This window comes from Ostrea edulis, chromosome 7 (genome assembly GCF_947568905.1).
Source record: "Ostrea edulis chromosome 7, xbOstEdul1.1, whole genome shotgun sequence".
NCBI classification, from domain to species: Eukaryota; Metazoa; Mollusca; class Bivalvia; order Ostreida; family Ostreidae; genus Ostrea; species Ostrea edulis.
This window is the reverse complement of record NC_079170.1, coordinates 47,588,875-47,615,948: the sequence shown is the minus strand read 5'-3', so window position 1 is coordinate 47,615,948 and position 27,074 is coordinate 47,588,875. Positions and strand designations below refer to the sequence as shown.

Genomic DNA, 27,074 nt, shown 5'->3' with positions numbered 1-27,074 from the left:
ATTAATAAGTTTGGACTGTACTAAGAAATATCCTATGATTTCAGGAGTGACAAATCATTTCCAAAACCATTTCCAAAGCCTTCTTACGTTTTACTCATTACTTTATTTTTGATTAAACAGATAAAGTTTGTTCTTATAAAAATGATCTTAACATGTTCAACTTAGCTCTTTAAAGTAACATAGCTCTCTTAGAAGAAATGGAATCTTTAAATGGACAGATGCAATTTGGCCATAATCAAAATAATTTTTACATCTTATACCACAAAAATGGATATGTCATTATTGTTTAAACAAAATCATTATTTATATCAATTGTAATATAGCTATATTTTATAATGACAAAAAAAATGCGGATTACCTCCCTTTAGCCATAGTTTTTTAAAAAAAAATAATTGATCTTTTTTAAGTTTTGATGCGGCATGGCTTAATGATTTTTTGAACATGTTATTCAGAATTGCTTTCCTTAGCAAGAGACATAATGAAATGATTCATTGAATAATACGAATTTGAAGACTTGTTTAAGGATAAAAGCAACATAAGTCGTAATGGTTTTCAAATTCCCATGCAAACACACTGTATAATACAAAATCGCAAAGGAGAATTCTAGAATTACTATGTGTTTAATTCATCAATTTTGTATGTCCAAGTCATCTTTATTCTTTGTATATAGACAAACTTTCCAACACATTTTACAGCAGTTATACTGATAACAATTATATTGAGCATAGTGCATTTCACATAATCTCAATAAAAAAATAGCAATTGAAATGAGAAAGAATGGAATCTCTACAGCACTTTTAATTATCCAAATATCTGCATAAAAGATGTTGACTTTTCGCCCACAGTGTCCATCCGGTTTCCTGTCAGAAGTCCATTTTGGCATCATAAGTACCCTAATGAATGGCTGGGGAATATGGCTCTTCTCCATACCAAAATAATTATACAAATGGCAAGTCTTATCACACAGTCTCGTTTTGAAATGTAGTCAAGATTCTTGATCATCATTCCAGCATGTTATAGAGCAGTGCGGTTGCTATGTGGTTCCTTTCACGTAATTGTTTGCACGATAGTCAAGTTCTCTCAAATGGCCTCAAATATTTCGATAAGAGTGTCATCACGACTCGGGCTCCTAAAACTTAGAAGACTTTGAAGCTACATTTTGAAACCATTAATATATGTTTATCATTAAAAACAAGAAAATACAACTTAAATTTCCCCTTTGTTAGATATAATCAGCAGAATATATATCTTTTGTCAAAGGATTGTCAAATGGTTAACTAAACTGTTTTTTACCTATTAAAGGTTTCTGAACTTTGATGTCATTTTCTTCTATTTTCTTGAAGACCTGGTCAAATTCTTTCAACATTTCACGTATTGTCTTGTACTCCAGTTCAATGTTTGCTCTGTCAGTTAAGATTCAGTCATGAATAATGAAAACAATAAGGAATATTGCTTAAAGTACAATAATAATGCAGATCTCCAATCATTATTTTTATGATTTTGTCAAGAACTGAATTTCTCTCTCCCAATGCTTCATGTAAAATATATAGAGCAAATAGTGATATGTTGAAGGTGCTTAAAAACTTATTGGATGTAATTCTTTTATTTCAAATCATAGTTTTATGTCGCCTGCAAAACAAATCCTGAGGATTAATCAAGCTACACCAAGAGGCCCATGGGCCTTAACGGTCACTTGATTATCATAACTCATAGAAAGAGTCTTATATTTGCATTTAAGTCTCAATAGAAAGATCTTTGTGCACATGTTTATGATATTTCAAAATATACACATAATTCCTATTCATTTACAGATGAAGGAAAAATGGAAGTTTGAAACATATAAATCATTTGACATCCCAACATCCCCCAAAAGACACTGACCAGTGCATTTCAAAAGTTGAGAAAATACATCAAGGACATCATAATCATGCATTTAATTTATCTCACATGACTGTGAAAGTAGAGAAGAAAAATTATTTTTTTATACATATTGACCCTGCCAAAGGGCTTGAACCCTGACCCAGGAGCCATTAATTTCACAATTTACATAGAGAGATTCATGAACATAATACTCATGCATTTAGTTTTTTTCAAATATATATGTCAGTAAAGAAGAATATTTTGCATAATATAATGCATTTTCACTATATAGCCGAATTGGCTCTGCCCTAAGGGCTGAACCCCTGAACCAGAAGCCATGAATTTCACAATTCAGGTAGATGGCTTCATGGAAATTATAATCATGCATTTTTTTTCCTCAAATATATATGGCAGTAGAGAAGAATATATTCTAAGATTTAGTGCATTTTCACAACAGGCCATATTGGACCTGTCCTAGGTCCTGAACCCCTGACCCAGGAGCCATGAATTTCACTGTTCAGGTAGTGAGAGTAATGGACATCGTAATAAATCTTTTTTGTCATATATTGTAGTAGAGAAGAAGATTTTCTATCACCACCCCCTAGAGCCTGAACTCCTGTTTCACGGTTGACAGTTCAGGTAGAGAGCTTTGGGGATATCATAATTCAACATTTACTTTTTTCTCAAATCTATATGACAGTAGAGAAGATTTTTTAAGATTTTATACATTTTCACCATATGGCCATATTGGTCCGCCTAGGGCCCGAACCCCTGACCCAGGAGCCATGGATTTCACAATTCAGGTACATAGCTTCACGTATATCATAATCATGCATTTATTTTCTTTTGAAATATTTTTTAAGTTTTGAAGCAATTTCACCATATTACTATATTGTCTCCCACCTTAGGACCTCAACCCCTGACTCAGGAGCCATGCATTTCACAATTCATGTAGATAGCTTCATGAACAGCACAATAATGCATTTTAGTTTTGTCAAATGTATATGGCAGTAGAGAAGATATTCTAAGAATTACTACATTTTCACCATATGACCATATTGACCCTATCCTAAGGCCTGAACTCCTGACCCAAGAGCCATAAATTTCACAATGCAGGTAATAAACGCCATGAACATCATAATCATGCATTTGGTTTTTGTCCAATGTATATGGCAGTAGAGAAGATTTTCTGCATGTTCGACATATTACCATATTAGCCCCGCCTTATGGCCCGAATCTCTGACCCAGGAGCCATAAATGTCACAATTCGGGTGGATAGCTTCGCGGATATTATAATCATCCATTTGGATTTTCTGAAATATAAATGAAAGTAGAGGATACCATTTCCTAGGATCTTATACATTTTCATTATATGGCTATATTGGTCCCGCCTTAGGGCTTGAACCCCTGACCCAAGGGTCATCAATTTCACATTTAAGGCAAAGAGCTTCATGAACATTATAAGCATGCATTTAGATTTTCTGAAATGTATATGGGCGTAGAGAGGAAGATTTTCCAAGATTTGATGCAGTTCACTATATTGTTCACATATTTGCCCCACCCTAGGACTTGAACCTCTCATTCAATGCCCATGAATTTCATAATTCTAGTAGAGGGTTTCATGGACGTTACAGCTCTGCATTTAGTTTTTCTCCCACGTCTGTGGGAATAGAGACGATTTTTGAAAATTAAACTATTTTGAATATTTTGCCCTACCCATGAAACCCTGGGGGGAGATATTGACATACCTTTAACAATTTACATTCCTCTTATCCCAGAGATGCTTCACATCATAAATGATATGGCCTTGTAGTTTTCAAGAAGCTCAACTGTAAATTTTTCATCGGACGACGCACCACGACATACTACGACGCATGAAGACAGATGACAATAGGTCACTTGAGTTTACTGCAGTGACCTAGTGAAAATTGGATGAAAATGAAAGCCATGTTCAAGTTAATTCTCTATTTAAATCCTCGTTCAAGTTTAAATACATTAATGATACAATGTCCTCACTGTTTGTCATGATACATAGACTATACAGGATCCATGCAATCATTATCTACATGTATGCAACAGAATAGGAGTCAATTTCATGATCAAAGGTATGTTTGACATGTTTAAGTTAAAGTTTTGATTGTTATTACAGTTCTTTTCACAGAATCATTTTGTTGAAAGGAAAAGTTTATCACGAATATATAGAACTTAATGATTGTCAAAGTCATGTTCAAGGTCGCATTTAAGGTCAAATAGATAGCTTATACAATAACATGCAAATACTCACAATTGCAGATGTCCATTGTTGTGGATTATTATCGTATTCTGAAATTTCATATACATCAATAACATTTAACTGCCAGAAATTTTCGACATATCCTTCAAAGTTGAGGAATGTTTTTCAATTTCCAATTACAAAATATATATCAAATTATATTTTCGCATGGAAATTTTTGATGCCCTATTGTGGCTCCATCCTATCCCTAGGGGCCATGGTTTTAGGAAACTTGAATTTGCACAATGTGCAGGAAGCTTTCATGTAAATCTATTTTTCATGGTTCATTGGTTCTTGAGACAAAGATTTTTAAAGATTTTGCTTATGCATTTTTATGCAAAAGTTTGATCCCCAATCGTGGTCCTATCCTAACCCCGGGGCCATGATTTTAACATCTGGAATCTGCACTAAGTAATACAGTTTTCATGTGAATTGTACTTTCCTGGCCCAGTGGTTCTTGAGGAGATTTTTAAAGATTTTCCTTACATATTTGTATGTAAAACTTTGATCCCCTATACTGGTTCCACATTACCTCCAGGGTCCGTAGTGTTATCAAATTTGAATCTGCACTTTATCAGAAAGCTTCATATCAATGTAAACTTCTCTGGTCTAATGGTTCTTGGGGAGAAGATTCTTAACGATTTTTCTATATATTTCTATGTAACAATTTGATCCCTTATTGTGGCCCCATCCTACTCCCGGGGGCCATGCTTTTAACAACCTGAATCTGCACTGTCAGGAAGCTTTCGTGTAAATTTGTACTTTCCTGGCCCATTGGTTCTTGAGAAGATATTTAGATGACCCTACCCTATTTCTGCATTTGTGTCATTATTTCCCCTTTGAAGGGGGCATGGCCTTCATTTGAATAAACGTGAAAACTCTTCATATAAGAATGCTATTGGCAGGTTTGGTTGAAATTGATCCAGTGGTTCTGAAGAAGTCAAAAATGTCAAATGTTTACAAACGGAAAGAAAGACGACGGACAACAGGTGATCAGAAAAGGTCACTTCAGCTTTCAGATGTACAAATTCGAGATTGTCCAAATCATGGCAAATCAAGCATCACCTGTTGACCGGTCACATCATAACATCTGCTATGTTAGAAAGCTTCCATGTAAAATTGTACTTTCCTAGTCCAGTGTTTCTCGAGAAATAGATTTTTAAAGATGGTCTCCCTATATATTTGTATGTAAAACTTTGACCTCTTATTGTAGTCCAGTGGTTCTTGTGAGTAAGAATTTAATGATTTTCCCTATATAATTCTACGTAATTTGAACAAACTTGAATCTGTACTATGTCAGGAAGCTTTCATGTAAATATCAGCTCTTCCGACCCAGTGGTTCTTGAGAAGATTTTTAAAGATTTCCACTATATATTTGCATGTAAAACTTTGATCCCCAAATGTGGCCCCATCCTACCCCGAGGACCATGATTTGAACAAACTTGAATCTGCACTCAGTGGTTCTTGAGAAGATTTTCAATAATTTCCCATTATATATGTATGTAACACTTTCCACCCCTATTGTGGTCCAGTCCAAGACTACCCCCGAGGGCCATGATTTAAAAAATCGTGAATTTCCACATTGTCAGGACAGTTTCATGTAAATTTCTACTTTCCCAGTCTAGAGTCTTGCGAAGAAGATTTTTAAAGATTTCCCTGTATAATTGTATATAAAATTTTCATCCCCTATTGTGGCCTCATCTTGCCCCCATGGGCCATGATTGTAACAAACTGAAATCTGCATTATGTCAAAAAAGCTTTCATTTAAATTTGTACGTTCCTGGTCCAGTGGTTCTTGAGAAGATTTCTAAAGATTGTTCCTATATACTTGTATGTAAAACATTGATCCCCTAATGTGGGCCCAATCCTACCCCCTGGGCCAGGTTTTCAACAATCTTGAATCTGCGCAATGTCAGGACGCTTTCATGTAAATTTCTACTTCCCTGGTCAAGTAGTTCTTGAGACGAAAATTTCTAATAATTTTCCCAATATATTTGTATGTAAAACTTCCAACCCCTTTTATGGTTCCATCGTCCCCCCCCCCCCCCGGGGGGGGGAGGGGGGGCATGATTTTAACAAACCTGAATCTGCACTACGTTAAAAAGTTTTCATATAAATTTCTGCTTTCCTGATCCAGTGGTTCTTGAGAAGAAGATTTTTAAAGATTGCTCCTATTTATTCCATGTAAAAGTTTGATCCCCTATTGTGGCTCCATCCTTACACCCCGGGGGGCATGTTTTAAGAAACCTGAATCTGGACTACATCAGGAAGCTTTCATGTAAATCTTACATCTTCTGAAACAGTAGTTCTTGAGAATTTAAAAAAAAAGATTTCCCCTATCTATTATAATACAAAACTTTGCTCGCCTTTTGTGGCCCCATCTTTACCCGGGGACATGATTTTAACAAACCTGAATCTTGACTATGGTAGGAAGCGTTCATGTAAATCTCAGTTCTTCTGAAACAGTAGTTCTTGAGAATTTAAAAAAAAAAGATTTCCCCTATCTATTATAATACAAAACTTTGCTCGCCTTTTGTGGCCCCATCTTTACCCGGGGACATGATTTTAACAAAGCTAAATCTTGACTATGGTAGGAAGTGTTCATGTAAATCTCAGTTCTTCTGAAAAAGTAGTTCTTGAGAAGACGATTTTTAAAGATTTCTCCTATTTATTCCCATGCAAAAGTTTGATCCCCTATTGTGGTCCATCCTTACCTCGAGGGCATCATTTTAACAAACTTGCTTCTGCAGTATATCAGTAAGCTTTCATGTAAATATGAGCTCTTCTGGCTGAGCGGTTCTTGAGAAGAAGACGTTTAATAAGTTTCCCTATGTATCTGTATTAATCCCCTATTGTGGCCCTGTCCTACCCCGGAGTTCCATGTTTTCAATACACTTGAATCTGCACTATGTTAGAAAGCTTTCCTAGTCCCGTGGTTCTTGAGATGAAGAGTTTCAAAGATCACTCCTATATATTTGCATGTAAAACTTTGATCGCCTATTCTGGCCACATCCTACCCCCGGGGGCCTTGATTTGAACAAACCTGAATCTGGGCTCTGTCAAAAAGTTGTTATGTAAATATCACTTCCTCTGAAACAGTGGTTCTTGAGTAGAGGGTTTTTAAAAATTCCCCCTATTAATTCCCATGCGAAACTTTGATACCCTATTGTGTTCACATCCTATTCCGGGGAGGGGGAGCATGGGTTTAACAAACTTGCTTGTACACTGTGTCAGGAAGCTTTCATGTAAATACATCCTACCCCCCCCCCCCCCCCGGGGGGGGGCATGATTTTATTAAACATAAATCTGCACTATGTTAAAAAGCTTCCATGTAAATTTGTACTTTCCTAGCCCAGTGGTTCTTGAGAAGATTTCCAAAGATTGCCCATATATTTGCATGTAAAACTTTGATCCCCTATTGTGGTCCCATACTATCCACCAGGACCCATGATTTGAACAAACCTGAATCTGTACTATGTCAGGAAGCTGCCATGTAAATCTCACATCTTCTGAAATAGTGGTTCTTAAGAAGAAGATTTTTAAAGATTTTCCCTTTCTATTCCCCCTTTCATGAAAATATCAGGTCTTCTGGCTCAGTGGTTCTTTGAAAAAAGATTTTTAATAATTTCCCCTATATATTTGTATGTAAAAGTTCCATCCCCTGTTGTGGCCCCATCCTACCTTCAGGGGTCATGATTTTAATAAACCTGAATCTGGACTATGTCAAGAAGCTGTCATATAAATTTCACTTCTTCTGAAACAGTTGTCTTCAGAAGGTTTTTAAAGATTCCCCCTATTTATTCCCATGCAAAACTTTGATCCCCTATTGTAGCTTCATCCTATGCCAGGGGCATGGTTTTAACAAACTTTCTTCTGTGCTATGTCAGGAAGCTTTCATATACATACCAACTCTTCTGCCTCAGTGGTTCTTAAGAAGAAGAGTTTCAATAATTTTCCCTATATATTTGTATGTAAAACTTTCATCCCATATTATGGCCCCATCCTATCCCCGGGGGCCATGATTTGAACAAACCTGAATCTGAACTATTGTCAGGAATCTGTCATTTAAAACCCATTCTTCTGAAACAATGACTCTTGAGAAGAAGGTTTTTAAAGATCCCCCCTATCTATTTCCATGCAAAACTTTAATCCCCTATTTTTTGCTCCATCCTATGCAGGAGGCATGGTTTTAACAAACTTGCTTCTGCGCTATGTCAGGGAGCTTTCATATAAATAGTAGCTCTTCTGGCTCAGCGGTTCTTAGAAGAAGATTTTTAATAATTTTCCCTGTAATTTGCATGTAAAACTTTGATCCCCTATTGTGGCCCCATCCTACCTCCGGGGGTCATGATATTAATAAACCTGAACGTGGACGATGTCAAGAAGCTGCCATGTAAATTTCACTTCTTTTGAAACAGTGGTTCTTCAGAGAGTTTTTAAAGATTCCCCCTATTTATTCCCATGCAAAACTTTGACCCCTTATTGTAGCCCCATCATATGCCGGGGGCATGGTTTGAACAGACTTGTTTCTGTGCTATCTTAGGAAGCTTTCATATAAATACCACCTCTTCTGACTCAGTGGTTCTTGAGAAGAAGATTTTAAGAGATTTCCCCTATTTATTCCCTTGCAAAACTTTGATCCCTTATTGTGTCTCCATCCTACCCCCCGAGACATGATTTTAACCTGCTTCTGTCCTATATCAGGAAGCCATGATTAGAACAGACTTGAACCTCCATTATGTCAGAAAGCTTTCATATCAATTTTAGCTCCTGTGCCCCAGTGGTTCGTGAAAATATTTCTGAATGACCCCACCATTTTTTAGCTCACCTGAGCTAAAACCTCAAGTGAGCTTTACTGATCACCCGTATTCCGGCGTCCGTCCGTCTGTCCGTCCGTCCGTCCGTCTGTCCGTCTGTCCGTCCGTCTGTCTGTCTGTAAACTTTTAACATTTTTGACTTCTTCTCAAAAACCACTCGGTTTACTTCAACCAAAGTTGGCACAAAGCATCCTTAAGTAAAAGAAATTCTACATTGTTAAAATAAAGGGCCAGGCCACCTTCCAAGGGGAGATAATCAAGAAAAGGTAAAAATAAAGTAGGGTCATTAAAACATCTTCTTCTGAAGAACCACTGGGCCAGAAAAGATGAAAATTATAGACAAGCTTTATTAGGTAGTGCAGATTCTAAATTGTTAAAATCCTGGCCCCCGGGGGTCGGATGGGGGCACAAGGGGGGATCAAAGTTTTAGATACAAATATATAGGAAAAATCTTTAAAAACCTTCTTCTCAAGAACCACTGAGCCAGAAAAGCTGAGATTTATATGAAAGCTTCCTGATACAGTGCAGATTCAGGTTTGTTAAAATCCTGGCCCCCGGGGGTCGGATGGGGCCACAATAGGGGATCAAAATTTTACATACAAATATATAGGAAAAATCTTTAAAAATCATCTTCTCAAGAAACACTGAGCCAGAAAAGCTGATATTTACATGAAAGCTTTCTGACATAATGTAGATTCAGGTTGTTAAAATCCTGGCCACCGGGGGTCGGATGGGGCCACAATAGGGGATCAAAGTTTTACATACAAATATATAGGGAAAATCTTTAAAGATCTTCTCAAGAACCACTGAGCCAGAAAAGATGAGATTTACATGAAAGCTTTCTGACATAGTGCAGATTCTAAATTGTTAAAATCCTGGCCCCTGGGGGTAGGATGGGACCACAAGGGGGATCAAAGTTTTACATACAAATATATAGGGAAAATCTTTAAAAATCTTCTTCTCAAGAACCACTGAGCCAGAAGAGCTGAAATTTACATGAAAGCTTTCTGACATAGTGTAAATTCAAGTTTGGAAAAACCATGACCTCCAGGGGTAAGTTGGAGCCATAATAGGGACAACGCTTTTACATGCAAATATATATGAAAGAGTCTTCTGATATGGACCAAGGTGACTCAGGTGAGCGATATGGCCCATGGGCCTCTTGTTTTCATTTTTGTGATTTTCTCTCTTTTGAAGAGGACATTACTTTTTATTTGAACAAACCTGAAAATGATTTAACCCAAGGATGCTTTGCGCCAAGTTTGGTTGAAATTGACCTAGTGGTTCTGGATACGAAGAGGAAAATGTGAAAACTGTACGACGACGACGGCAGACAACGGATAAAGTTTGATCAGAAAAGCTCAGGTGAACTAAAAAGATTTACTGGGATTGTTTGTCTATCCATGACATCATATGCTAAATGTAACAGTGATGTATACATATGCTGTAAGGTGGAAACAATCTAAAAACAACTTCATAGATAAATATTTTACGTTTAAAATAATGTCTGTGTTTGCCTTAATCTCATATATGTATCATATATCTCCACTGTCAGGGGAAGACATATTGTTTTTGTTCTTCTGTCCATTTGGCCATCTGTCAACCTATCCGTCTGTCCGTATCACTATATTGTGAACGCATCTCCTCCTTATCGGATAGTCCTGAAACTTTGTACAATGTTTTATTTCCATGAAATTGATCTCAGTTCGTTTTCTTCACTTTTTCATAAATGCATATTAAATTAGTGTCCCCTTCGGACACATATCTGACATTATATTCCTTAAGGTATTCCATGTATAATGAAAGGATAATGAATAATTTTGAAGGATTTAGATCAACATAAAACTTTATTGTTAAATAATGATGAAAGTGAAGCAGATGAAATTCACATGACTGGTAAATGATTAGAAACTTACGTTTTTGCACTTAAGGCTTTTTGGAAGAGTTGTCTGCCCTTTGTAAAAATAAGGAAAATTATTTTTTTAAAAATGTGTGTGGTCAATGATTAATTTTATTTCATATTTTCATAAAAAGAAACTATGTAACTTTCTACCAAGAGATTAGTATGAATAATTAATTTGTTTTTAAAATATTGTAATAAAAGATGCTTTTCCCATATACTTCAATGTTAAATTCTAGGTGAAATATATCAAGCAGTAAACAAAATTTTCAAAATTCCTACCGTGGGTTATTTTTATTTGATGAACCCTTCAAAATGATACCATGATTACAAATATTCCACCATCCATTTATTAGATATGAAATATGGTCATTATACATTAAATACCTTAAGAGTTTTATGTACATGTTTTATGCATTTATTACAATGGCCTATGAGTCTATAAGTATCTATTACAATTCAAATACGTATCATAATCAATCAAAGTGAGGGCCTTGAATTTCTGCAGTGTTGATCGTCACTTACTAATTGTGGATGAGAAAATATCTAGAACATATCTAGTCATTCCCAACATTTGCTTTACAAAATGAATTTCGTGCCCGATCGGTATTTTGAGGTGTTGCTAATTACATTGCGAATCGAGTACAATAAACTAAAATGAAAAAAGCAATAATGTATTGAACACTTGAACAAAATTAGAGAAATCGAATAAAACGGCGCTGTCTTGCATCATTTATTGAAATAATTATCTGGAATATATTTAGGTTGCCTGTTAATAGTAAGATAACAATCAGAATATGGTTAAGTGTTAGTAACCAAATCTTAATTGTTCCGTTCTGTTATTATCACACTGAAGTATACACATATATGTATATCTATTAATAAAGCAATTCATTTCATTTTTGTAACAACCATTTACACATGGGGTACGAGGAATAAATAGTAACTGCATGTCATGTATTAAACTGAAAACAGGAACCAGCAGAGCATGTACATGTATTAGACAAAACTTATTTTTGTCTTATTGATACAAATCATTAGAATGATGTTTATTCCAAGGAATCCATCTTAAGAAACTTTACAATTTTTAAAATTACATCTATATCGAGTAGGCATGAAAAAAAAATTCTGTGTGAGGTTTATATTTTAGGTTAGATAAGTTAATGTGTGTGCACAATTTGTGATTTATCATACATGACATCATTTGCAGATCCTAGAATTGTTATTGACATTAATTGTGAAGATCTTACTAACATAAAATATAGTGTGACACAATTTACCAAGACTGTGCCTTAAATGTTGAATGTAGAATCTGATGGTAGATCTTCACTATTACACTTACATGTAATATAAAGATAGATTATTTCATAATGTTTGTGATTTAACAATTGTTATATTTGCTTTGGTAATTTCGCACAACAAAATTGTCTTCCTATATGAAATAATTTTGGATGTTATATGTCAAGTAAAGCTTCTTCTAATATATCAGTCTGAATATTATAAATGTAATGTGTTTCTTTTGAACATTTTGACGTATTCTTAAAATACGATACATCATACGTTAATAGGTCTAATCAATTTCTTATGCTACCTTTTATATTTTCAATATGCAAGGGAACTTGTTCTACCAGTTCGAATCTCAACATTCTCGTTCAAAGTTGGAAAATTCTGTTATCTTTGTGATAATGCTTTTTGAAATACAGTCTGTCATTAGGTCAAATGGTGGCCAACTTGTCTCATACCAATTATTAGGCCTTATTTACATACAGATCATCAAGAAAAGTGGTTCATAGCGGGTGTGACCTGTTAACAGGAGATGTTTACTAGTCCCAGGCACCTGATCCCACCTTTTCTGTTTCAAAGGGTCCGTGTTTGCCCTAATCACAATTTCATATTCTTTTTAGGATTTATGAGATTGATTACTGTTCGTTATGGGCATCTGATTCACGTTACGTACGTGTACACTGTCTCCCGATACACTGGACGATGACAATCTCAAATATATATCTTTATTCTGTGTTAGAAGTATATATTTTCAGATGTAAAGAAAATTCAGCAATTTCAATTTATATCGAATTGTGAATTCCTTCTGCATTTACAAGTTGTATTTTTCACTTTTTGATATTCACTTATCTATTTCAGTATTGATAAATAGTATCTCAAATACGTAACTATCTTGTTTGTTTGTTTGGGTTTCTTTTTTGTTGTTGTTTGTTTTTTATTTTCTTATCTCATAATCCTATTTTTCGTGCCAAACATTCTATTAGATATAGATTTTGTGCTCATTAGTCACACCTTTCGTTTTACGATTTCAAAATGACCCCGCTATATCTTCGTGTTTTCGTCTATGCATGTCTAGGTAAGTATCCATTACTGCATTTAACTTGATATCTCCTGTGATATATACATTACTGAAAAGACTATGAGATCAAACGACTCTACATTTTCCTCGCTAAAACAATGCGGAAACTTGGAGATTGAAAACAAATTATGACCTTGACTGCCAAGGTTATTTTATCGTTCTTGGAAAATCACATAAAAACTATTATCTGGAGTAACATCGGAAAATACTTAGTCATGTGCATGGTCAATGAGGCCCTATTTCGAAATATATTTGTCCCTGTTCTGTGTCATAGATCTTCCTTACACAAGACGTGTATGGAGGACAGAAAGGGCAAAAATACCATATAACGAAAATAAACATTTAATATAATCTCAATGATCATAAGATCTTAATGATAAATGTTTAATCAATGGGCGTTTGTGCAAAACAAATATACATAAAAGCAAAATTAATGATGTGGAATGTAATGAACAGATGAAACAGCTATTTTTGCAAGACGAACAATACATGTAACAAGACAAACCACTCAATGAACAGCAATTACATTATTTTATATGCAAACAAACAGTGTTATTATGCAAATTAATGACAATAAGATTAAGATAAACGGTTTCTCTATATATACATGTATTGAAGTCAAGCTACATAAACGCACAATGAACCATTATAAAAACCCAACGAATGGGCTCGTAAACAGTAGTCGGGTGGCACCCCATGAATTTCTACGTCACATATATTTGTGATGCACGTAAACTTATACAACAGTCAGTGTGTCCAGAGGTTCATGTTTTCCCTACTCATATTTTTATGGGATTTATGAGACTGACCACTGTTGGTTGTCTTTACGTTTTAATTCCAGGGCAGAAAGGTTATTTTTAGTAGAAAATATTAGAATAAGCCATATTTTACTATCTTTAGCTATTACTTGCTAGAATAATCACTATGAAGCTTTAAAAATGTAAAACTGAATGTAAACTATAAAACAAAACTTTTATAGTGTGGTTGGTTCAATATTATGACTTACCATCAGAAAAAGTTTGATGATTAAACTTACTAGAGTAAAGCATCTTTGATCTTTTGAATCAGAAGATGTTAGGTGATGTCTTTGATATGTTAAACAAGGATAGCATGGATGATGTTTTTGATATTTTGAACAAGAATAAGATTAGTGATGTCGTTGATATTTTGCACAAGAATAAGATTGGTGATGTTGTTGATATTTTGCACAAGAGTAAGATTGGTGATGCCATCAATATTTTGAGCAAAAACAAATTTGGTGATGTCTTTGATATTTTAAACAATGACTAAATGAATGAAGACTTTTATATTTTCCACAAGAATAAGATGGGTAATGTCTTTTATATTTTGAACAAGAATAAGATTGGTTTTGTCTACTAGGAAACAAGAATGAAATTAGTGATGTCTTTGATATGTAGAACAGGAATAAGATTGGTGATGTCTTCAATATTTTGAGTAAGAACAAAATCGGTGATGTCTTTCTTATTTAGAAAAGGAATATAATTATACATGTCTTCAATATTTTCAAAAAGAACATAATGTGATTTTATAATTTTTGGACAAGAACAAAATTGCTGATGTTTTTGATATCTTGAGCAAGAACAAAGTTGGTGGTATCTTTGATACTTTGGAGAAGACCAAAATTGTTGATTTTTTTTATATTTTGAACAAAAATAAGATTGGTGACGTTTTCCATATATTGGACAAGAACAAAATTGGTAATGTTTTTCATGATTTGGACGAGAGCAAAATAAGTGATATCTTTCATATTTTGAACAAAACTGGTGATGTTTTTGATATTTAAAACAGGAATAATACTCTCGTTCTCTTTAATATTTTGAACAAGAACAACAGTGGTGATGTCTTTCATATTTTGGAGAAGAACAAAATTAGTGATGTATTTCATATTTAGAGGAGAAATGAGATTGGATACATCATTAATATTTTGAACTAGAACACAATTGATGATTTTTATATCTTTTGGACAGGAATAAGATTAGTGATGCATTCTACTATAAGCTTTTCTACTCTTCATCACTATGCATTTATTTTTTCTTACATATGTGTTGTAGTAGATAAGAAGATTTTAGAAAATTTACAATTTACTCTTTCTAAATATCCATTTAGTTTCAATTTAGTATCAATATCAATACAGAAGATGTAGTTTTAGTTTTACACATAAACACTATATAGCAAGGTTGGCCCCACCCTGGGATCAAAACCCCTACCCCTGGGATCATGAAAGTTACAATTTTGGTAGAGACCCATCTACTCTTTATTACTATGCATTTAGTTTTTCTTACATATGTGTTGTTGTAGATAAGAAGATTTTAGAAAATTGGTCAGTTTTTCATCCGTCCCTAAGGTTCTGGAGGTGCAGTAGTCCTGCAATTTACAATGTATGTCCCCCTTGTCCCAAAGATGTTTAATACAAAATATGAATGGAATTGAAATGGTAGTGATCAATAAGTTAAAAATGTTCTATTCTTAACACATTTGATAACTGAACATGTTAGCCCCACCCTGATGTCGATTTCTTTACTCCTGGAATAATCAAATCTACAAATTTGGTAAAGGACTACCTCCTCTTTCTAAATATCCGTTTAATTTCATTTTAGTGTCAATACCACTACAGAAGATGTTATTTAAGTTTTACACATGCACATTGTAAAGCAAGTTTGGCCCCGCCCTGGGGTCAAAACCTCTACCCCGGGGATCATGAAAGTTATGTTTTATGTAGAAGCCTTCCTCCTCTTCTTCACTATGCATTTAGTTTTTTAAGAGAAGATTTTTTTGGAGGGGATTTGTCAATTATTGGCAGTATTACACCGCGCATAAGGTCCAAGGGGTGCAGGAGTCCTGAAATTTACAAGTTATGTCCCTTTGTACCAAATATACGTTAATTAAATATGAAAAGAAATGAAATAGTAGTTATCAAGAAGATGTTAAAAAGGGGCAATGCTCCCACATTAAATAACTAACCATTTTGGCCCCACCCTGATACCACAAACCCCTACCAATGGGATCATCAAATTTACAATTTTGGTAAAGGACTATCTGTTTTTTCTAAATATCCATTTAGTTTCAATTTAGTATTTATAACACTGAAGATGTTATTTAAGTGGTTTACATATAAATACTATATACCAAGTTTGGTCCCGCCCTGGGAACAGAACCTCTGTCCCGAAGATAAGAAAAGTTATCGTTTTCGTCTTCCTGTTCTTCACCACTATGTATTTAGCTTTTCGTATGCCTTTCATCCTGGGGTCAGAACCCCTACCCCGGATATCATGAAAATTACAATTTTGGTTGAGGCCTTCCTGCTCTTCATCACTTTACATTTGGTGTTTCTTACACAAGTGTTGTTGCAGATGAGAACATTTTAGAAAATTCGTCATTTTATAAAGTTTTTGCTCCGTCACTAAGGCCCAAGGGTACAAGAATCCTAAAATTTGCAATTTATGCTCCCTTCATCCAAAAGATGTTTCATACCAACATTGAAAGGAATAAGAAATGTAGGAATTGGAATGGTAGTGATCAATAAGTTAAAAATGTTCTATTCTTAACACATTTGGTAACTGAGCATGTTGACCCTACCCTGATACCAATACTTCTACCTCTGGTATCATCAAATTTACAATTTCGATAACGGACTACCTGGTCTTTCTAAATATCCATTTAGCTTTAATCTAGTATGAATAGCACTAAAGAAGATGTTATTTAAATGTTTTACACATAAACACTATATACCAAGTTTTACCCCATCCATCATGAAAGTTATAATATCCCAGGGATCATGGAAGTTACTCTGTTGGTGGAGGTTTATCTTCTCTTCATCACTATGCATTTAGTTTTTTTTTTTACATACGTATAGTTGTAGACAAGAATATTTTTGTAAATTGGTCAATTTCTGGCAGTTTTTGTCCCGCTCCTATATCCCCAAGAGTGCAGGGGTCCTGAAATTTACAAGCTATGTCCCCATTGTCCCTAAGATTCTTTATACCAAATTTGAAAATAATTGTAATAGTAGTTATCAAAATGTTTTGTCCCCACCCAGATTTCGAAACCCCTATCAATGGGATCACCAAATTTACAATTTTGATACAAGACTATCTGTTCTTTCTAAATATCTATTTAGTTTCAATCTTGTATCAATAGCTCTAAAGAATATGTTATTTAAGTGTTTACACATAAACACTATATACCAAGTTTTACCCCATCCATAATGGAAGTTATAATTTTGGTAAAGGTCTACCTGCTCTTCATCACAATGCACTTTGCTTTTGTTACACAAGGGTGGTTGCAGAGAAGATTTTTGAAAATTGGTCATTTTTGGCATTTCTTGTCCCACCCTTAAGGTTTCAGGGTTGCAGGAGTCCTTAAAACAATTTATATCCCCCTTATCCCAAAGATGCCTCATACCAAAATTGAATTGAATTAGAATAGTAGTTATCAAGAAGTTAAAAATGTTTAATTGTTAACGAATGACACACAACGATGGACGACAACCGATTGCAATAGGTCACCTTAGTATACCCATGTGACCTTAAATTGACAAAAGTTTTGTATCTACATTTTACTGATATTTTTCTGTTGCAATTCACCGCAATTAAAATACACGTACGATGTTTGTAAAATTTCATATGGGAATTGTTTACATCACACAGCGTGTTTATGAGAAAATAACTACCATTACATTTTGTAAAGATATCAAAGACAAAAACATTGGCAATGTGAATATTAAATCAAACTTGATAGGGTTAAAGTAAGGCTACAGTAGAGATGCAAACTTTTGCGTTTTACACATGAATGATAGCACTCGTTAATATCTTATCAAGAACAACAGGGATATATATTTTCTGAATTATGAAATTCAGATAGTTATTATAGTTTGCGAATCATTCGATATGCCATTATTTTTGCAACATTCCCACCACTTTTCACGTGATACTTTAACTTTCTGGAACAATTGATGACATAACATTGCACTTGTAGAGACAGGAACTTGAGAATATACATGCAAACTTCCACCAGAGTTCGTTTGCTCACAAACCAAACTCTTCCACTTAGGCATTATGGGATAGCGATTTCTTAGGCCGCGTATATCACTGTAGAATGACGAAAAAACATAACGTCAAACGTAACCAACTTTCAAAACAAGAACGTAAACATCAAATTCATTACTTTACATAATAATTTGAACAGAGTATCCCTACTTTTTAATGATCTTTTGATCATTTTATGTTTAAAATAAAATCCATACTTTTATATTAATGCTTTTAATATTAATATCTTCAGACTTTTAACTGCGAACTACTTCTTTAGTGTAATTTGTCTGCGTGATAATCGCGGACTCACAATATACAAATCTGTATATTGTGGTGCGTCACATAGGAGAGGTCTATTCGTAGGCACTGTGACGTAATGAGGCCTCGACGGGGAGTTTGAATATACATGTATAAATATTACATCACGTGACAGATACGATGATGTGATATCGAAACATTAAATCCCTTCTGGGGATTTTAGATACTGTACCTTCTAACAATTGAACATTTGCACAGTGCTATTGATTATGGTGGCATAATAACATATCTTTAAAGTGTCATTGCACTACCTTTGCAGTCTTTTTGGTAGCCTTGATATAACATAAAAAACATGCAAGGAAAACAGTTCCTATTGTTTCGACGTTTTCATTAATACGCAATAGGATAACGTTGATATTTTTTAAAACACTAAACATACCTTCTGATTTGCGCAAGTCATATTTTAAAAACGATTTTTCCGGAAAATGATTAAATCCTCCGATTGAAAATGGTCTACATAATTTGCAGGTCAGTATATCATAACGCTTTGAATAGATAGTGGTTGTTCCTTTAACAGGCCCCCAGAATTAGAAGTGAAATATATGGGTCTTTTGGACATTATCTCAAATTTGGAGGTCACATGTGACGTAGAAGTTGGAACGATAATGAATTTTAAGTGCTACCTTCCAGGGGGTGCAGGAATCCTTGTATTTACAATTTATGTCCCCCTTGCCCAAAGATGTTTCATGCCAAAATTGAAGGGAATTAGAATGGTAGTTATCAAGAAGAAGTTAAAAATGTTCAATTGTCAACGAACGACGCACGATGATGGACGATAATCAATTGTAATAGGTTACCTGATTATACTCAGGTAACCTTAAAATGACATAAGTTTTATATCACGGCAGGTGTGACCGGTCGACAGGGGATGCTTATTCCTCCTAAGCACCTGCTCCCACCTCTGGTGTGTCCAGGAATCCATGTTTGCCCAACTATCTATTTTGTATTGCTTGTAGGAGTTATGAGATTGATCACTGTTCGTTACCTTTACCTCTCATTTTACTGCCACTTTTCTGTTGCAATTCACCGCAGTTAAAATACACGTACGGTGTTTGTTAAATTTAATTAGTATTGTTTACATCACACAGCGTGTTTATGCGAAACTAGCTATCATAACATTTTGTAAAGGCATCAAAGGCAAAAACATTGACAATGTAAATATTAAACCTGATAGGTTAAAGTAAGGCTACAGTAGAGATACAAACTTTTGCCTTTTACTCATGAATGATAGCATTCGTTTATATGTTATCAAGAACAACAGGGAGATATATTTTCAGAATCAAAAATGAAATTCAGATAATTATTATAGTTTGCTAATCGTTTGATATGCCATTCATTTTTTAAACATCCCACCACTTTTCATGTAACACTTTATCTTTCTGGAAATTTCAATTGATGGCATGTCATATTGCACTTGTAGAGACGGGAACGTGATAATATACATGTATAGATATTAAATCACGTGACAGATACGATCATCTGATATCAAAACATTAAATCCCTTATGATTTAACATGTGGATAGTGCTATTGATTATTCAAACGTATCGTGTCACAACATATGTCAGATGTGGTGTAAATCAAATGTAGATTCTAAACACTGTTAAATAACTTTAAGCACATTTGAAATCACAAAACTGTCCCCAAATCAAAAACATCAAAACGTATGACTTTTCAACACTTTAAGCGACCTTCTTTTCAAAATAATTAACCATTTAAATATTTTGAACCAAAGAGACAATTCTTCTGCAATATGACACCACAGTACAATGTTTTCCTGAAGTCAAACAGGTGATAAAAATTGAGCGTTTCAACATATACCGCTAGATAGCCTATTGCGGTTAGGTACTTCGATACCCGGGTTCGATTCTCTATTCCGACGCTGCGACAAATCTTGGATGTTGAAGTTAGATTGTGGTTGTTCCTTTGACACGCGCCCTGAATTAGAAATGAAAGTTACGTGTCTTTGGAATATTATATCAATTCTGGAGGTCCCGTGTCACGGTAGAAGTTGGCACGATAACGAATTTTACGTGCTACCTTGTACTGCATTGAGCGCCGAGCAAATGTTCGACATTGTGACACTCCACCTTAAGCTGGTGATATCACTACATGAGTGAAAAATTCACGAATGGGACATAAAACAAACTTTTACAAACAACATATTTTCGCAAAGCATTGAATTGCTTGTGTAGTTCTAAATGACAGTCAGATATGGGGACAGTTGTGGCTATTCGTAAACATAGGTTTTTGTATTGCATTCTGTTCCATCGGAATCTCAAATATTACTCCCTAAAATGTTTCTAACAACAGGATACTCGTTTTCATAGCAGACAGTAATTCAGGAACACTTGAAATGTTAGAGCATAATACTTGTATATCATCAGGATATGTTGTATTGAACTCTTAGAAGTTTTCATAAATATAACTTGCTTTCAATCTAACAATTAAAGTAATTCCACCCTCCTGTGATGTCATCAGATTTTTGCAAATTCTATGATTTATTTAGATTTATGCATGATAGTTCCTATTCTGTTGGAGTATTTTCCGATACTTAATGTAAAACATCTTGTTAAAAATAAACTATTTCAAAAATCTAAGTTACAGATGAATAATCAATGATACGTTTCAAAAAAATAAATCCAAGGACAATAACTCTGTTTCTGTTTATTTCTTTATCGGTCTATTGTGCGATATATTTGCTTTATTTTTTACAAACATTTTGTATATTGTTGTGAAGATATAGTTTCATGAAATTGTTATGAATGCTACTATATCGTCATAACCAGTTTTTATGAAATGTTTAAGGAAAATAGGAATTTTCTGACAGTGATATATGATTTTGTTTATGTACGTCTCTAATCTTAAAAAGTGTGATGACCTATATATTTTATTTGATAATTTGTTAGTTTTAACTCTAATGGATGGAAATAAATACACTTTTAAAACTGTGTTTTAATCCTTACCTTCGTTTTAAATTGAAATGAATGCAAACTAATTCAAATAGTATTACAACTAAATGTTAGTATAAAATGCAAAAGTTAGTTAAAAATCAAATAATTTTAAACCTTACCGCCTATGAACTTTCTAAACAACGCTGTTATGTCCGATTTTAATCACAGTAGCCGCTCCTCATATCAAGCACACAGTTTATGGAGGTAATCAGATATAATGAAATATGATTACAGAAATGACGCATGAAAATTGCATGCAGGTGTGTTATATTTACATGCCTTTTATTATGCTTATTTGAATACAATCTACGCCAGATTACACTATTTCAATATACTTAGTTCAAAACAAATGAAAAGAATTACGCAATAGAATTGAATTCACAATGGAATCAAATTCACTGTGTAAAACGGCCATACACTGTATATCTTATCCTGGTATAGTTTTGTTAAATTTCTTCCTTATGATCCTCTCCATTAAAGCCTTGAATAGCTTGTTTTGATAAAACTTCTATTCAAACATTTCGTATCTATTATAGTATTCTGTAAAACGAGTTTAGGACACGATCACATTTAAAGCCCATCTATCAACAGTCCAGTGATTTTGTAATAGTGTGGTTGTATAGGTATATAAACAACACAACACCAATGGTAGGGTTCTATCAGAGTTTGTATTTTTTTTCTAATTAACTCTATGTGTGACACAGAGCCAAATTTCTAGTCAGATCCAGAATATTCTATATGCTGGTAATAAATAGTCAAATTGTACTTGGAAAATCTTCTGGAAAACACTTCTATATTCTTAGAAGACAATTCAAAATGTGAACAATAGCAAAGAGAGGAAACTTAAACAACCAATGAAATTGGAGAGTTCTATATTCTATAAATATTTACATGGTGCTATTACTGACCATTATGATCTCATAATCTATAAATAACTTTAGAGATATTTGCATATACTATTAAGTTGTACATAAAATAAATCAAAAGTAAAGACAACTTTTGTCAAGTACTAATCTTCATAATCTAAATAATGAAATAATATATTTACTTTAGAAAAATATCACCCTGACACATGCTTCCCCTCTTTGTAAAATGACGTCCTCGTCATTTACTATGACCAAATAAATATAGATATGGCTTATTTTGAGTAACTTGACTGTAAAGTATGAAAAATCAAAGCTAGCAAAATATATCAAAACTCTTATAATGTCTCGAATACTTGATATCTAATATCTAACTCTTACTAGACTGACTGAACTGACTGGTTTGTTTTGATTAAAAAAATGACTTTAATTTTAATGTTTACCAGTAACTACATCTATGAGAGCGTAAGCTACTGCTTCGGAATTCAACGAGTTAAAAATTGGATTAGTGGGAAGCGACTGCAAATGATCTGCTTTGACTTTCCATTCTGGTTGAGATACTGCTATCTGTTGGTTGATAAGGTAATCGTCTCTTTTCATCCAAACCGGTTTCTCTCTAGTCCTTTTTGACTTCCTCTGACCCTCAGCATCTTCCTCACCATTTTCCTCATCAGTACTGTTAAGATAGGGTATGTTCCCAACTGTAGTACTAGTATCTGGTAATGGTGTAGCAATGTTGCTATCTGCATCCTCATCTTGAGTTCTGACTTCTTCATCCTCAGAAGCATTAGCGACTGTATAAACTTCTTCTGCTGCTTCTTCAAGTATATCTGTATGTGCACGTGCTTCGTCTCTCTCTGGAGCGGCTGCAGCTCCTTCCACCTCAATTAACACTGTATCAGGTGTCTCTGTACTATCTGCAGAAGTTACATAGGGCTTTGGAACTGAAACAGGTGAACTTTCATCGCAGTTTGCAATGTCCTCTGTCTCTCCCTCGAACTCATAACTGCATTCTGAATCGCTTTCATCTTGTTTCTGGTTTTTAGTTTCTCTCTTGGATTCTCAGGTGATAGGTTTGCTTCTTCTAGGTGCTGGTTTGGGTCTAGGTTTGTTGATCTCAAGTTCAAATTCATCAAGGTGACCAATAGGCAAAAGTAAGTTTCGATGCAGTGTTCTTTGTATCTTTCCGTTACTTTCCTTCTTGACCACATAAACTGAAATGTCTTCATTGGGCTGGCGGTAAACTATATATGGCTCTTCCTCCCATTTATCAGATAGTTTATGCTTCCCATCAAATGCGACAATTTTCACTAGGACTCTGTCTCCTGGTCGGATTACAGCTCCTCTAACTTTAATATCGTAATTCTTTTTCTGTCTTTGTTGTGCTTTTTTCAATGGAATCTTTGGCTAATTTGTAGGAATTTTCAAATTTCGATTTCAAATTTGCAATATATTTATGAAGAGTTCCTGTTTTGTCTTGGTCATAAGTGTTGAAGATGATGTCAACTGGTCATTTCGGTTCTCGGCCAAACATTAAAAAGAAAGGTGATTGTCCAGTTGTTTCCTGTCTCATAGAATTGTAGGCATGAACTAATGAAGATATGTATGATTTCCAGTCCTGCTTTTGGTAATTTTCTAGTGTCCCTAACATTTTGATCAAAGTTCGATTAAACCTCTCCGTCAACCCATTTCCCATAGGGTGGTATGGCGTGGTTCTTGATTTCTCAATTCCCAATATACTGCATAATTCTCTGATAAAGTGTGATTCAAACTGTGTTCCTTGATCACTGTGGAGTTTCAATGGAATGCCATAATGAACTATGAAGTTGTTAGGTAATGATTCAGCTGTTGTCTTTGCTGTCTGATTTCTTGTAACTATAGCTTGGACATATCTCGTAAAATGATCTGTAATGACGAGTATATTTTCATAACCACCTTTGGAGGTTTCTTATTTCAAGTAGTTCACACATAACAGTTCTAGAGGTTGAAAAGTTCTGATGTTCGTCAATGGAGCTCTTTCGTTAGTCGGTGTTTTTCTCAGAAGACATCGTCTGCAGTTGCTAATATACTTTTCAACATCAGAAGTCTTGTAAAATCTATCTCTGATCAAACTAACAGTCTTTTCTCTTCCAGGATGTCCCATTTCGGTATGAAGAAGGTAAAGTACTTTCTTGATACCTAACTTGGGTAAAATAACCTGTGGGTTGACTTTTTCATTAACTGTGATCTGTCTAACTAAAATTCCATTTTTGATTTTCAGTTTGGCAAAGTTTCGAAACATTGCAGCATGTTGTTGTAAAAAATTGAACGGCAGCTGATGTTTTCTTGGCTGGTCATTATTTCTGACATATGGTATCCAAAAGCGTAATACAGGATCGTTCTCTTGGTAGTACTGTAAATCAATCTCGGTATAGTCTGATAAATCTGGTAACTGTCCTACTGCAGATGTTGTCATGGATAGGCATTGTACGTATGGTAATACATTTAGAGAATTACAAATGGTTTTGATGGAATCAGCTGGAATTCTGAACAAGCTGTCAGCATCAGCATTCTGACTACCAGGTCTATACTTGAGGTCAAAATCATAATTGGCTAGAGCTGCAACCCATCTTTGGCTTGTAGCATCCAACTTCACTGATGTCATAACGTTAGTAAGTGGGTTATTGTCAGCAAGTATCGTAAATGTGCTTGCATACGCTATAACTCGCTTTACGCCAGTTTGTAATTGGTATAATACAGCTCCAAGACTACTGGAAGATGCATCCGTATGAAGCTCAAATGGTTTGGTATAATCAGCATATCCAAGGATTGGATAAGTAATAATCTTCTCTTTCAGGATGTTGAATGAATGTTCCTGCTCTGGACCCCATTTCCAACCAGCTGGTGGTGGTTTTGGTTTAGCTCCATTTCGGGTCTTCTTCTTGGTGTCTGGTAGAAGGTCATTCAATGGACGAGCAATGTTGGAAAATCCTTCTATAAACCGACGATAATATCCAACGAAACCAAGGAATTTCCGTACTTCATCCGGATTAATAGGTGCTGGCCATTCTTTTACCTTATTAATCTTCTCTGGGTCTGGCTCAATACCCCTCTCTGGGACAATGTTTCCTACATATTTGACCTGTCGTCTAAAGAATTCAGATTTCTTCGGAGATAATGTCAAATTGACATCTCCTAGTCGCTGGAAAAGTTGTTCTACTCTTTCAAGATGTTCCTCAAAGGTTTTGGAGAATACTATTATATCGTCCAAATAGATGTAACAAATGTCAAGATGGAGTCCATCAAAGCATTGTTCCATGGGTCGCTGGTACGTGGCTGGAGCATTTACTAAACCAAACGGCATTCGATTGTACTCGAAGAATCCAAGTGGGCCTACGGTAAATGCTGTCCGATCATTATGATCCTCGTGTACCTCTATCTGATGGTAGCCACTTTTCATATCTAATATGGTGAAATACTTGTTCCCATTAAGTGCATCTAAGATATCCTCTACTTTAGGTAATGCATAGGAATCTTTCTTTGTGCGTTGGTTGAGTTGGCGATAGTTGACACACATTCTCAACTCGTTATTCTTCTTCCTGCATAAGACAACATTACTTGACCACGCGTGTGACTTAAGGTCATGTTTAAGAATTATGCAAAAAAAATGAAGCTTAATATCCTATTGTTTTGGGTGTAGGTCATTTATTAATATTAAAAAAATAAAGACACTTTTCAAGTACCACAACATATATACGCCTCCTGTACTTTCACTTCGCATGTTTACTTAAGATGTCAAGGGTCATATGACGTCATTTGACCAGATTATACAAGACGCAAATAGATGATCATAAATCGACACGGCGCACAGCCAGCTGTACATAAATCAATAAAAACATGACATGATAGAAAAGAATAAGCTTCACAGAATCGAGTATTCACTGTCCAAATTGGATCATCCGCTTGCAAATAAGTTAAAAATGGCCCGCAAGATGAAAACCTACCCCTACACTTTGTTTATTTGTGTTTTTTCTCGAGTTCAGTGTATTGTTCAAGAATATTTCAAGATTTGGACAGTGATTTCTAGATAAAGCCTTGTTCAAAGCTTTCAAATAATCTCATGGTACCACAATACATTTATTTTCCTCTTACCGCCGTCCAGTTTTATCTTCGATATGCATGTAAACACGCTATCTAATTAATATTCAAACGCAGCACTGATGTAGAATATTGATCCAAAATTAGATACTGGAAAGGGAAGTAACACGGCGGGAAAATTACAATTTATTATGTAAATGTATACATGATACATGTACACAGGACAACCAATATATTTTAACCAAGAAACATTTACTTTAGTTTTAATCTTTTAACTCTCTCTCTCTATATATATATTGTTTATTCGCCAATCAAGGTTCCTTGGGAAGGGGAGGGGGGCATGTACAGTAATGAAAATAAGAAAACAATCATTCAGAATTACTAATACTCTCAGAGTTCACACTTCTGCACTGCACATATCTATAACTATATATGAAATACTGATTGCAGACAAGATTTAGATTAACAACATGATATATACAATAAAATAACCCAACTGCCTCACACATCAGTTTCTGAGACAGTGGATAGGTCCAAGTGTGTTGTGTGAATACATATAAAATTGTAATCAAATCAGTATTATTATAGTTTAGTAAGTACAGTA

At 34.7% G+C, this 27,074-nt stretch overlaps 1 protein-coding gene and 1 long non-coding RNA gene across 6 annotated transcripts in view; one reads left to right on the top strand and one right to left on the bottom strand.

The window, feature by feature from the left end:
• Positions 1-610: 610 nt before the first annotated feature.
• LOC125653562 (uncharacterized) lies at positions 611-21,707 on the bottom strand. Of its 5 annotated transcripts, XR_008797045.1 has the most exons (7): positions 21,650-21,707; positions 10,866-10,903; positions 4,145-4,182; positions 3,609-3,778; positions 3,070-3,173; positions 1,294-1,403; positions 611-1,135 (listed from the first exon to the last, which is right to left on the bottom strand). It is a non-coding gene; the product is annotated as an uncharacterized LOC125653562 (long non-coding RNA). The 5 variants fall into 5 exon arrangements; XR_008797043.1 differs by lacking the exon at positions 21,650-21,707 and having other exon boundaries at positions 10,866-12,165; XR_008797044.1 differs by lacking the exons at positions 3,070-3,173; positions 21,650-21,707 and having other exon boundaries at positions 10,866-12,165.
• Positions 13,032-27,074, top strand: part of LOC125653550 (uncharacterized) — a 43,653-nt gene continuing 29,610 nt past the window's right edge. Inside the window, exon 1 of the mRNA XM_056144587.1 lies at positions 13,032-13,208. Within this exon, the coding sequence (XP_056000562.1) occupies positions 13,166-13,208 (43 nt within the window). The 5' untranslated portion in view covers positions 13,032-13,165. The remainder of the gene's footprint in view (positions 13,209-27,074) is intronic.